The 14,590-nt window shown below is 28.0% G+C and overlaps 2 protein-coding genes across 2 annotated transcripts in view; both read left to right on the top strand.

Moving 5' to 3' along the window:
* csul (protein arginine N-methyltransferase 5) overlaps positions 1-14,590 on the top strand; it is a 324,839-nt gene that overhangs the window by 177,987 nt on the left and 132,262 nt on the right. The window lies entirely within an intron of this gene.
* Positions 5,438-8,915, top strand: LOC136990329 (acyl-coenzyme A diphosphatase NUDT19-like). Its single transcript, XM_067288722.1, has 4 exons — positions 5,438-5,577; positions 6,592-7,326; positions 7,410-7,617; positions 8,607-8,915. The coding sequence occupies exons 2-4, from the start codon at positions 6,595-6,597 to the stop codon at positions 8,825-8,827; spliced, it is 1,161 nt and encodes a 386-aa protein (XP_067144823.1). The 5' UTR covers positions 5,438-5,577; positions 6,592-6,594; the 3' UTR covers positions 8,828-8,915.

Here is a 14,590-nt window from a genome sequence, read left to right as displayed (position 1 = left end):
ATGGAATCGCTCTTACTTCTCACTTTCATCAGTTCTACTTTCAGTTTTTACAAATCAACTCGGAAAAATTCGGATATCAAAATGCTAAAGAAATATTATTCGCACTAAAGAACATCATTTGTTATAGCGAAAATTCGGATACGAGGTATGGATATGGCTGTATATTCTAAATGCAATACAAAATGTTAATGAGAATTATATTCAGAGACTGGCAATTAATTATTAGCGTAAAATATTTTACGCTATTTTGTTTTGCTGCGATCACATCTTTTGAAGTCAATGAAGTAATAATCTTATATTTTCAAATTAGTTTATATCTCAATAATAAGAAATAAGATCCTAATATACTTTATATATATAAAACGAGTGTCATACGCAAATATTGTGACGTACTTAATGGATCTAATTCTTACCTAACCTCCCTCCGTTTATTTTTATACCCACCCCCAGGGGAGGATCCACATAGGGACTAATAGGGCTTAAGCGCTGGGCCCCCAAGTGTCAAGGGCCCGCAAAAATTGAATTATCTTCATAAATTTTTAATACTTTTTCATTAACAATGAGCACTTATCGTATAGTTAATATTAATAATGTAATAATAATGATAATTTATAGTATTATTTGTTTTATTGTAAACGGGGGCCCCACTAGACTTCAATAAGCCCTAGGCCCCGAAAAAGCTAGATCCGCTCCTGCTCACCCATACTATCTTTCGCATAGTCTGTGTGAAGTGGGTTGGTCAAACATCTTAGCCAAGTAATTTCTCACTTTTTTTTTTTATCTTTATAATTCTGTTTACATATCCATTTTGTACATTTTATATTTCTTCCTCTTTTAGTTTCCCATTTCCGTTCGAACCCAATGATTATATATACGGTTATATTTTTAAGGGTATTTTAATTCCTTTTTTTACATTTTAGTGTTTAACTATTTCTTAGTTTTATATTATCTTTGTATTTCAGATTTTACTACTCATATTATTTTGTATGTCATTCAATCATACCGTAATACTACTTGTTAATTACTCTTCTTGTCTATAATCACTGTACGTGTATTATTTTTTATAAATTATTTGTACTTAATCTTAATATTTATTAATTCTGATGTACGTATTGTGTTATCAAATTAGATCAAACTGATCAGGGGCTTGAGCCCGTAATGGATATTTGACTAAACCACAAGGCAATAAAGAAACTTCTTTATTGCCTTGTGGTTTAGTCAGTAACAGTAAGTGACTCCTTGTACGATTAAATCCTTTAAGTACGTCACAATATTTGTGTTTACACTCGTTTTATATATACAGTATATAGTTTATATCTATTTACAGTGGGTGATCGATTAAACATAATCCGTTCCAAGACTTTGTTCGCTATCCGAATTGTTCGTTAACCTATTATCGATTTACCATAGGTTTTTATGGGGATTTGATTAACTCCTTCTGGAAACTCCAAAAAATAAAATATATAAACCCTATATACTTTCTTACTACGTTTATTTATATATAATAATAATAATACATAAGCTTATATATACAGTCTTGCATTTTTATCAGTCATGTTGTTTTTCCGTTTGTGGGACATTAAAAAATCTATCCAATGTCGATTGCTTTTCTCTCTTTAGGATTTTTCGGAAGTAATTAATAGCATTGTCATTGTAGAGATCCCCAAGCCTATTAACCTCAACCTGGTTTGGATGCCATTCTAAGACGTTGTTCTGACATCCTCTCACTTCTTCAAAAGATTTTTAATAGCAGATATCGACATTAATCCTCTTGTTCAGAAGAAAACATATCTCGTCGAGTTTCTTGGCGTTCTTGTGTTTGTTCTGTGAGATGTTCGTTATCCGATTTGTTTGTTTACCGATCACCCACTGTATTTCAATGATATTGTTTATATATTTTTAGGGGCGCTAAATAAAATATAGAGTGATTCATTCGGGACTGAACACTTACCATATGGTTACATATCCGTATAAAACGAAAAACACGAACTAAACAATTTTTTATTTCATGACGAAGTAGTCGACCAAGGTATGTTTTACATTACATGTTATTCAAATGTTTGAATGTGAATGTAAAATTATGAAATATTGAACAAACTAACTATTTAGTCCTGAGTGAATCACTCTGTATTTGACCATTGTATTGAATATTAGTCACATGACCTAGACTGCAAAGGCTTCAGCGTAGCGCTCTGGGAAACCCAGAAGCGAATCCAGATGGAGAACCAAGAATTTTTCACGAGCAGTTTGTCTAGGATGTATCGAGTCCTGCCCCTCACTATGCGGCATCCCATTGTGGAGCTGGCCGAAACCGCTATATGCCAGGAAAAACTTTAGGGAAGGGATGGAAAGAATCAAAATGAATGAACTGCATATAATGTGACATATTTTGAATTAACAAACTTGTTTGGTTAGAACATTTATCCTGTATTTAATCATTAACCAGAATTAGTAAGTAAATATGAATTACTGATTTGTTAATTGCCGATTCCTATAATATACTACACCATAAGATACATTTTTTTTTTACAGTAAGTATATTCACGAAAATGTTCTCTATATTCTAAATGCTGCTTGTTAAAATGTTTTTTGTTTTTGAATGTTTAATATTTTTAAAACTATGCATATTTTAACACTTTAGAAAGAGAAATATTTCAAATAATTTTGCAAAATTATTATTTTATCTCTCCCGCATTCTTTTTCTTGGGCTAAGACGAATGAAATTAGCTTTTTCCACAGATTCTGAAAATAGCTACTGAATCTGTAAATTAAAAAAAAAAAAAAAAATCGTCATGGTTAGAAAGGCTTTTTGAAGTGATTGAAAAGTCATGTGAAGCTCGACTAAACAAAAACTCGCAGTTCTAGTATTCTTTATAAATGATAAGAATAGCAATATCGGCTTATGAATCATGCGTAAAGTAATGATTATTTCAGCACATTGAACCCTTGATCACAACAAACTCATAAAGCAAGTGCATTGAACACAAACTAAACAATTATGATTTGATATGTATATTAGAATATATAAGGAAAAACATTTAAAGTATTAAAGTAGATATACAATATGTGTGTATGTGTATATATATATATATATATATATATATAAATACATATAAGAATAATTGCAAACTGCACGCACGCAAATATACTCAATTCTGTTTTTACACGCAAGATACGTTCTAGAAAAAAATCCGTATAAAAAAAAAAATGCTGTTCATATAGAAAAATAGAGGATTAATTCCAGAGTTTAAAAACCAGTAAAAATAATACGATAAATTAATTAATATAATAGAATACGTTCAGGGGCGGATTTACGAGGTATAAGGGCGCAGCTGCTCCCTTCTGTGGGTTTTTCCCGAATGATCGGGTATCTCAGGCAGTAAAAATTTTGTAACTCATATTGTTTCCTTCTGCAACATCCTATAAATATTTCTCAATCCGTCACTGTGTATATTTAAACAAAATATTTTAACTTTAGTTAATAAACCAGAAAAGGGACAACTGTAATTTACTTATCAGCAAAATTTAATAACAAATATTCTTCGCACAAATTTTATTTGAATTTAATTTTTGTTCTATTTTTTCAATTAAACATCAAAATACCTGCAGCTATTATGCAAATGGCATTCCGTATTGAAAGAAATCGGAAGAAAGATAATCATACAAACAGTTAAAACTTCGAATTAAATTTTTTCTGACTGTTTTAATTGCGGGATAAAGTCGAAATGAAAGACTAATTACACACATTCAAATAACAGGCAAATTTTAAAATTTCCTTGACCGTGTGCAGCCTTAAATATATATTTTTTAAGGCAATTTTTTAGAAAAGAAGTATGAATATTTTTTTTTCTTAGAATTAAAATCAAATAAAGATTTTTAAAACAACAAACTAATACGTTAAAACGCATAAAAAGGGAATTGAATTTTTTACTTGTTAAATCGAAATTATGTAAAAGAATCCACATAAAAATAGAATTGGGTGTATTGTTTCCTAATTACAATAAAAGTTGGAACCTCCCTTCCTCAAAATTTTAATATATTTTATAGAATTAAATTTGAAAGTAAACATAAATCGAATTTACGTTTACTTTTAAAATTCTCAAAAGTTTTTTTTATGGCAATCCTTATCAAAAATAATAAGCGTTAGACGTTTAAATAATTATCAACTCTTTCAAAATAAAAGAAGAAAAGAAAGAAAGAGAAAAAGAATGGAATAGAGAGGAAAGGAAATTATAGAAAAAGAAAGAGGAAATTTATACGGAAGAAAATAAATAAGCTAAATTTATCATAAAGAGATTCTATCCAACTTCCCTAATTATGATTATAATTAGATAATCAGAGAATGTATCAAAATAAATACAGATTCATTATATATATATATATAATAAACAATTTTAAATGAATCTTTAAATCAATAATTTATTACAATTACTAAGTCTATATAATGAAATTTTTTAATACATATTTGACTTTTACTTTACCAATTCTGATTCAAATTTGTATTTATAATTACAGAAATTCTTTGTAATAAAAATAATTAATTATTTAAAAAATATTCTTTAACGAAACAATGAATACGTTTTTAAATAATATTAGTAAAGTGAAAAATTTATATTACGTAAACTACTTTTACAAAGAATTGTTCACAGTAATTTTTTATTCATTATTAGACAATTCCATAGAAATATTTTGTATTAAAAAAAATTCTTTTCGTTTATCATAAAAATTCATCAGCATCTGAGGTGTGATAAGGAAGAAACTGTGAAGGCATTTTAGAGTGTTTTTATAAATTTTGCAAATTTTTAAGTTTATTCCTGTATTAACATAAAAATTTAATTATTTTTTTTTTTTTAGTGAAAACTTAATCGTTAATATAATCTCAAAATATATAATATTACAACTCAATATGTGCTAAAAATAATAATTATAATTCTATAAATTATAACAATATTATTGTAAAGTTTTAAAATTGACATGTATAAGTCAAATATCTATTTAGACGTTGTGAGTTCAATATTCCTCAACTGTGTCGGATATTGTGAAGTATTTTACACGAAATATAATGGGAATCAGAACATTTTGGCTAAAAAACAAAAAATAGTCGTTTTGATTTATTTTATTAAGCATAAATAAAGTATTTAAAATTTTTTTCCTCTTGTCCTTTTACTATTGATATGTTTAAAACTAAGTTTAAAAAAATTATATAGGCCTATTATATCATTAAATATAAAATTTTTTAAATTGTGTTCTGGAAAATTGAACAAAAATTAATTTTATTAATGACATAATCGTAGAGTTAAAAATTTCTTAGTTAGCATACTGTGAAAATTTATAAGTTCTTATATAGGGAGGTCTATTTAAAAATATTCATTCATCCGAGAAGCAAAAGTGTATTCTGACATCATAAAAGCTAGTAACAACCAATAGACAGTTTAACACGCAACCGTGACGTCAGACTTACTACCTGTGACCCGATGATAAGTCGGAAAGGAAAGACTCGTTATTTCAGTTCCTTATTCAGAAGATATACGAACAAATTGTCACGATGGTCTTTAATATTAACTGAAGTTTATACAGGTAAGAATAGTGATGATTCTAGTATTTATATATAGTATGTTAAACTATTTTAAATGAGATAATAAATAAATATAACTAATAAATATTTTAAATAGATCAGTTTTTATGAATTTAATTAATCCTAAACTATTTCTTAATTAATTATAAAGTTACTAAGTTTTCAACTTTTAACAGGTAAATTTTTGTTTAAAATACAGTACGATATTAAAAAAATATATCTGTAATCTAAAATATTCGCAACCAAAACGAGGAAATTTAATAAGGGATAAAATTAGTCTGGCATGTGAAATTTTACTTTTATTTATGATAAACGTAAACATAATATAAAAAAATTCTTTACTTTATATTGTTATGTAACATATGTACAGTATAAGGATTATATATAAAATATTTATTTTAAAAAGATTTTTTATAGTATTATGTTTATTTTTATCATAAATAAAAGTAAAATTTCGTAAGCCAGACTAATTTTATTTCTTATTAAATTTCCTCGTTTTGGATGCTTATATTTAAAATTTTTATACATTAATTATACATATCGTTTTTAAATCTATTTCTTAAAAACATAGATTTAAAAACGATATCTATAATTTAAAATATATTTATATGTAATAGTACATGAGCTTAATTTTAAAACAATATGTATAATTAAGTTACATATCACTTTTAAATTTAAGTTAATTTATCATTACATTTATAACATTGCTTGATAATTTTTAAAATGTTTTTTAAATCAAGATGCAAGCAAAACAAGAAAATAGAAATATCTCTATTTAATGTATTTTAATACCATATCTGTTGATAATTACATTACCTAATTTAAAAATATTTTTAAAAATTAAGAAAAATATTAATATAATAAATAAAAAGAAAGAAAAACTTTCAAGTGAAAATTTAAAAAAAAAAATGTACTATTTAGATATATCGATTTTACTTTTTATTGCAATATAAAGTTAAACAAAATTTCATTCAAAAATAAAATTTTATTATAATGCACTGTATTTTCCTTTTCAGATAATGGAGAAAATTCCTCCTTGGAAGGAGGCTGCAACGCTCATAATTGCAGCAAGAGTAACTTTGAAAGAATTGGTGGGAGTTAGTTTAGCTAACGCTTTATCGTCAAGTAAATCTACGACAGGACAATCGAGATGCGATTATAGGTTATTAATGGTGAAAAGAAGCAATTTGAGCTCTTTTATGGCTAATGCATTTGTATTTCCTGGAGGAAAGGCAGAGATCAAGGATTTTTCTCCCAATTGGTGGGAAGTTTTTTCTCGACAAGGAATTACAAAGCACGATATAGAGAAATTTTGTTCCAAAGTTACTGGTCCCAGACCAGATATGATAATTAAATCCTCGACTTTAAAATATTCTAATGTAAAAAACACAGAAAATTATCTACCTCCCGATGTTGCTTTACGAATATCCGCTATTAGAGAAACGTTTGAAGAGACTGGTATATCTATTTTAACGAGATCTTCTATTAGAAGTGACGATGATTCCTCTTCAATTTTAGATGGTATCGATATTAAAGGATGGAGAGATAAAATACGGAAAGATCCATTAAGTTTTGTTGATTTTTGTCTGGAAGCCAACGTCTGTCCAGATATTTGGACTCTTCACGAATGGTGGGATTGGTTGACCCCTACTTCCGTTGGGCACAAAAGATACGATACTATGTTTTATATATGTTGTCTGGATAAACAGCCTTCGGTAATATTAGATCAAAGTGAAGTTATTACTTATAGGGTAGGTTTTATTTGAAGAAAATAAGTAAATTTAAATCATTATTATAAATCTATATTAATGTAATGCTTTTTTTTTCTTATTAGTGGGGAACGCCAGAAGAATTTCTGGAAGAACATTGCGTGAATGCTGCTTTTCTCGCTCCTCCACAAGTTTATGAATTATCTCGGCTAATCCATTTTAAAAATTACCAAATGCTACAGAAATTCGTTCGATATCGTTCTGTCAAAGGCGTGGAAAGATGGCTTCCAGTCTTGTGTTCGTGTAAAGATGGTGCACTTTCTCTTTTACCAGGTAACGATCGTTATATATTTAATATGATAAAAGAATATAAAAATATTATTATCAGAAACATAAATATTATTATTAAGTCTTTGTAGGAAATTAAGAAGAAAATGAAAAGGAAATGAAAAATATCTAAACGTTTAAATTGCTATTTTTATTAGGAAATTGCTTTAATTCGCATGTCTACATGCGCTATTCCGTAGCTTCGCTTATACAAGGTCATTCATATATGTTCAGACGGTTCCGGGACAATTACTCTAGGGCAAAACAAATTCCATCTGGATGATCTCTGTGCAATAATCTGACCCAAATAGTACGTTAGCGAGGTCAGGTAACATCTACTTATAAAAATCCTGTTATCCTTGTTTAACATAAGTTTACAAATTCGCAAAGGAAAAAGTTTTAGCCCTTATTTAAATTCAATTTTGCATTAAACGAATACAATTTTATCAGGAATTTTCACTCTCACCCCCCATTAAAATAGGTACAATGTATAATAATATCTATTTTATCATATGTTAAATATAGATTAGACCTAAACATTATTATATTAATTTCTTGATCAATGAAATTAATTTATTTTCTCATATTAAATAAAAATCAGATTATTTTCTCAAGTTTTATTTATTTCTTATTTTTGTGTAAGATGTTACAAATTGATTACAAATAATAGCTATTTGTTTTATTTTTAAATTAGAGGATAATGATTTTTTATAGTATATCTCAAAGGCAAATGAATGAAAAGCTAGTTAATATATAAAATGCATGTACTGTATAATTAAATTATTTGAAAATAGATCAATATCAGTTTAAAATAGGGAGTACGGCCAATCTGGTAAGTCGTTCATTTCAGGAAGTGGTTATGTTACAAAACTAGGTCAATAGTTTAGGTGTAGCCAGAACTCGATATTTTAAACTTTATAATTTAAAACGTAAATCAATTTTATATAAATACGGGCTTATCTGGTTAGCTAATATAGTGATTTGCCTCTTTTTAGGAGATGACATGTATCCAAAGAAACCTGATTACATAGGTAAAGCTCCGGGTAAAGACCTTCCAAAAACAGTAGAAGAAGTAAGGCAAAGTTGTCAACAGTTGCACAGAATGGAGATATGTGGACCTTCCTGTACAACTTACAGTAACATTGTTCCTCAATGTAGTCATCTCCAGCCTAAAACTTATCGACCATCTCAACCTATTGTGCAATCTTTTCTTTAATTATTTTTATTTTATTATTTTTAAACAACATTTTCAAACAGTTCCAGACTAGTGCTACTATTAAATATACAGTAGCGTATTTTATGGAATATAAAACGTAAGGGCATATAAGATGCACTCGTATTTCAGAACAGAATATTTAGTGTTTTTAAGTTATTTCCGTGCCTTTGGCACTATATTCTAATTTTTAAAAAATAACAATAATAATATGCTTGATTAATTAAACAAAACAAGATTTTATTCAAGTGTTGAGCTAGGTAGATGTTATCTGTAGCTTAATGAAGGCCGTTTGGTAAATTCATCAACTTATGAATGTTAATTTCATATATAATACCAATAACTATTTTTTCAGCCTTTTCTTTAAACCAAAGTTGTGTCTTATATGCCGTAAAATACATTAATTAGGCTATATATCATCCATATTTCAAAATCCAATTTAAATGTATATGATTATAAAAAATTACAAATGAGCGATATCAAATATTGAGTAAAATTTTCCCGAAGATATGTCTTTTATCATACATTACGCTTATTGGGTCTGATTTTGCTGGAATATTTAAATATCAAATTATAATTAATTGTTAAAAATAGATAATACTATAAATTAAAATAAATTTTCTTATTAAAAAAACACTAGTTAGTTTCTATAGTCGATATATAAATATGTTTAATTTTATTCTAAACTTTATTGAACAGAAAAATACAGAATCGATCTATAGCTTATAAAGTAAACAATTACAATGAAAATTAACCAGTTTTTATATTTTAAAGAAGAATATTAACGTTCTTAAAAAAGGAAATCAAATCCACTGTAATATTAATATTTTAAATTTAATTGTTAATTACGATATTTTTAAATCGAAATATAATACTCAGTTTTATTATTCAATAAAATATTATATTAAAATAATTTAATTTATTTGCTTTAAAAGTAAATTGATACGAAAATAAATTACTTATATTGTAAAATAAAAAATTTAAGCAAAAAATAAGAATTAAAAGTATAATATTTAATAACATATATGTCTGTTTAATATTATAAAACTTATTAAATTCAAAGAATGAGAATAATCATTCAAAATATGTCTTTTATCTTTTAATTCTTTTGTTTCAGAAATTCGAAGAATGGAAGACACAATGTTTAACGTATAAAATATTAATATGTACTGTATAATGTGTCTATATTGAGATATTCCGTAAAATTTCTTTTAAGAATGTAGAAAATTTAACACATTATTTAATATAGACAAATCGAGACATGGACAAACAATACTGATCTATAGAAGAAGAAAAAAAAAATTGTTTTGCTTGAGTTCATAGTTACCAAACCGGTAAGAGATTTTCATTATATTTTTATTGTGATCGACAGTATGGATATCTTTATATAGACATATTTCAAGACTGTATTAATCCTTTTCTTTCTTCACATCTAAAAGCACCTAAAGATAATAATTTTTATGTTCTTTTTTTTAAATCAAAATTAATCCTGTAAATCAGTTGCTTAGAATAAAGGAAGATTAGCAGCGCAGCTGTATAAATTCAACATTTTAAAACTCTTAACAGTAAATAAGGTTACAATCAACGTGTCAAGGTCACATCCTAAGTACATACATTTTACGCTTGAATGTCATTTGTATATCCAGGAAAAACCTTTTAGAAAAGTTACTAAACCTTCAGGCCTAAACGAAAAATTATTATTGTACTTTTAGATAACATCTCTCTAATTTCTTTATTTTTTTGTTAATTTCGTGATAATTTTAAGAAATAAAACTTCAAATCAATGGTAGTTAGAATAGAATAATAAAATGACAATAAAATTTTTGCCATTTTATTATTTTCTAAAAAATATATAAATTGAAGTTAAGTTAATTATTCTTTTTTTCCTTTAGCTTTTTTTATTTTATAAATATTTCTAAACAGTATGAGCAGTAATAAGGAAAATTTTATATAGGGAAGTTTGGGGTAACTTCGGCATACGGTGCAAGTTTGTTAATTAAATTTTTTTTGAAACAAAAGGAGACTCTCTTTAGAGACTAGACAGTTGAGTTTTAATGACGGTTTGTTGAGTGTGGTGTCTGTGTTGTTCTCCGACAAGCGTAGTTGAAATATCAAATAAGTTGTCTGTTTCATTCAATTTCTTATAATATTTTGCTTCCATTTATATAGAATTGGCATGTTTTGTTATAATTCCATAATAACGAAAGTTATTTTTCCTGTTAGAAAGATAAAACATTAACTTATTCACGTGGCCAGATCATGGCTTGGTACCCTATTCTCAGGGTTCCACTTAATGTTTCTAAATCATGACTGTAGGGCATCTTTGGCAATGTTACCGATCTTGTTCCCGATCGTGTTTTGCTATGGTTTGATTTGGCCGCAAACAACAACAAGCAGAAGAAATAACCGGATCCTCTTACAAAGCCACACTAGAAGCCAAGGCTAAAGTTAAAAAAACAGGAACTTGCGGAAGGGCAATGAATTTGGAGAAATCGGATTCGAAGTTCACTAAAGGAAAGAGGCAGAAAAGTCCTAAGTAACCGGAAAATGACAATGAAAATACTTATTGCATATATTGTAATTAACAATATAGAACTAGTCAGGAAAAGTGGATTATGTGCTGCAAGTGTGAACTGTGGGCTCATGTGGTTATACAGATGTGAAAAATGAGTTGGTTCAATTTATTTGCGATATGTGTAGGGCATAAACAATTTGCTGTTAAGCATATTTCATTTCTACTGTTTGTTTGAGTTCACTAATCCATTTATATTGCTTTTAACTTGCATTAGAATGTTTTCATTTATTATCTGTTTGATTTTTTTTTCTTTTTGTAATTACTTTTTGTTTACGTTTTTTTTACTTAAATATGCCTTTGAACTTGTATTTCGTTGATATAATATTAAATAGGTTTTTGGACTTGTATTTCTTTGTTTTAATAGTGAATTCCAACTTATACATTGTTAATAACACAAATTTATATACCTGCCTATCTTGCCCCATGCTTGTTGCTCCTGGGGGCAACTTTGGCAATTGCTATCTTTTTATAAAGTTATTATTATTATGATTAAAATCAGTTTGGAAGTAAAAATAATCAGTTCTATGGTAAGGTTACATTCTGGTAAACAATAAACAACGCTTTTCTTTCAGTTTACAACAGTATTTATTACACAGAATTTAACTTATTCTTAACATGCCGAAGTTTCCCCGTCCTCCCTTACATAAGATAAGTACAAACATCAGTTTGCGACAAATTTGTGTATTATTTTCAGGACGATGTACAAAAAAAATATATATACGGAGTTTTCCATTTAAGGATATTGACATTCAGGGCCCTATATTAGGACAACTGACTACTCGAGGTCACGTCATGCTTAAAACAAAACAAAGGCAATTTGTGAACAAATGAAAAATTTCAATGAAATCATTTTAGAATTAACTGCTATTTGTAAAGTTTTCCTTGAAAACTATTTAAATAATCATAACTTTATACTTTTGCCATTTTTCTCCTTCTGCTAGTACTTTTACGCGTTGTGTTGATTATTTTTCAGATTGAGTATGAATTATCTTGTCCAATATACAGTGATCTTAAATGGTTTATAAATAACATAATTTTATATACATTAGATCATGTATATAATTAATGGTTGGAATTTTAAATGAATCAATCTATTGCATTTAGTACAGAATGTATAAATATATATAACTTATTTAATTTGATGGTCAATAAATCGATGTAGACTAAATCATAGACATAAGATTGGTAGAGTTTAATGCTAATACATTAGAAATTTGTTAATTAAGATTAGACTGTGTTAAGATTGTTCGAAAAACTTTCATAAACGTTAATGAACAAATTATTATACAGAATCAACATTCACAATGATTCGTATGCATATAAAATTTATTTTCCAGGCCGGAGATTTTAGCGCATTACGTGTCCAAACTAATTCTGATTTGCGGAATACTAGCAAGCCTGATTATTATCGGTAATTCTAGATCATCCGGTGATTGATCAACGAACTTCTTTATAATAATTTAATTTCAAATGTTCAAACAAATCACTGTTGACTTCGAATTTGCTGACGGATGGCTCGAACAAAGTAGTAATATTAAATTAAGTAAGTAACCTACGCATTTACCTTAATTCCACTTGACTTACTTTGTGAAGTTACCTAGAAGATGAAATATAGTATATTACGTGATACTCTCACTTAGAGGGTTAGGTCTCGGTCTCCAAGTGTTTCCAAGTTGTATATTTTTCTTCAGTAGAAGAAAAACTTGCAACGATCTCCTTGAACATTGATGGATATTGACACTTCAGTTTGAAAATGCTCGATGATGTCAACAGCAGACCCGGAAGCTAATTTTTGCGAAGAGTTCGAACATTTGAGATAATGTGCTCATTTGTTCTAAATAACTAAATAGAGATTTCAACTTAACTTTTGAAAGATCTATAGCAAAAATACAGTTGAAAATTTAAAAAATTATTAGGTGATCCAAATAATATATTGATGATCTATTTTTTTTAAATGTTTGAAAGTAATTTTTAGAAATATGAAAAAGTTTAAAATTGAAAATACTTTTCACATTCTTTTATGGAAATTTTTGTATATAAGAACAATGAAAAATTAAATAGGAATTTCGTATTATCGAATCTTTCAAAACATTCGATCATCAAACAATATTACAAATCATATAAAATGCAACGGATTGAATTCATTTAACAATTTCAATCAATAAATACATATTGATCAATGATGCGCGTTTCTACAGTTGTAATCGTTTACGGCCATTTATCAATAAAATATGTTGGGTATTATTAGGCCTACTCATTTTTTAAAATCGAATTAATAAAATAATGCTTAAGAGTACGATATATATAGGAAACATAAAACAATTTAATTGAATATTTTTAAAGAAAATATATACAAGAAAATTAACTTATTTTATTAATTGATTTAGTTTTTAATGGTGCTAGATCCTCATGGCTATACTGCTCCAAACGCAATGTGCCGGATTTATTTAAAGTATTCAGTAGGGACTCTCGAGTTTGACGTTTTTATATCTACAGTAGAGCGTCGTTAATCGGAACGTCGGTAATCGAAATGGCCGGAAATCGGAACGTCGGTAATCGAAATGGCCGGAAATCGGAACGATTTTCAGTCGGACTGTGTCGTGCTGAATCGAACGTTTTTGATACTAGATTTACTTCTAAAGTATAATTTTCATGGTTTTTATATTCTTCGATATATTTATTTTGTTTGTACAAAATGCAGAAATAATTTTTAACGATACGATAGCCTAGATTATTATTATAAAAATTTTCGTTAGGCTTAAAATCGACGAAAATTCAACACGAAGCGACACGCAACGGAGAAAAATTTGAACATCGGACAGGTTAATATATTTTTTCGTACAAAGTCGGAAATCGGAACAAATGACTAATTGGAACAACCCCAGTCCCCAATTGACTCCAATTTTCGACGCTCTACTGTATTACTCTTTTCTCTATTTGTAGACGCGGTTATTATCTTTTCGGTAATAAATATCTTTAACTCTCGAATAATTTTTTTTTATAACTCTTTCCGCCCTGTGGGCACTAAGAGGGCCTCTTTCTGCAAGCCTATTATGGGTTCGAGTAGGCCCACAATGAAACGGCCGGGTGGTGAGGGACGGGGACCGATATATCCGAACGGACCATCCTCCGAAACAGAGCGGTAGGCTGCCATCTTGACCGCTCGGCCATCCGGCCTAAAATAGAATCGT

This window comes from Centruroides vittatus, unplaced genomic scaffold (assembly GCF_030686945.1).
Source record: "Centruroides vittatus isolate TY-2023 unplaced genomic scaffold, ASM3068694v2 scaffold_899, whole genome shotgun sequence".
Taxonomy (NCBI): domain Eukaryota; kingdom Metazoa; phylum Arthropoda; class Arachnida; order Scorpiones; family Buthidae; genus Centruroides; species Centruroides vittatus.
This window is presented reverse-complemented; position numbering and strand designations above follow the sequence as displayed.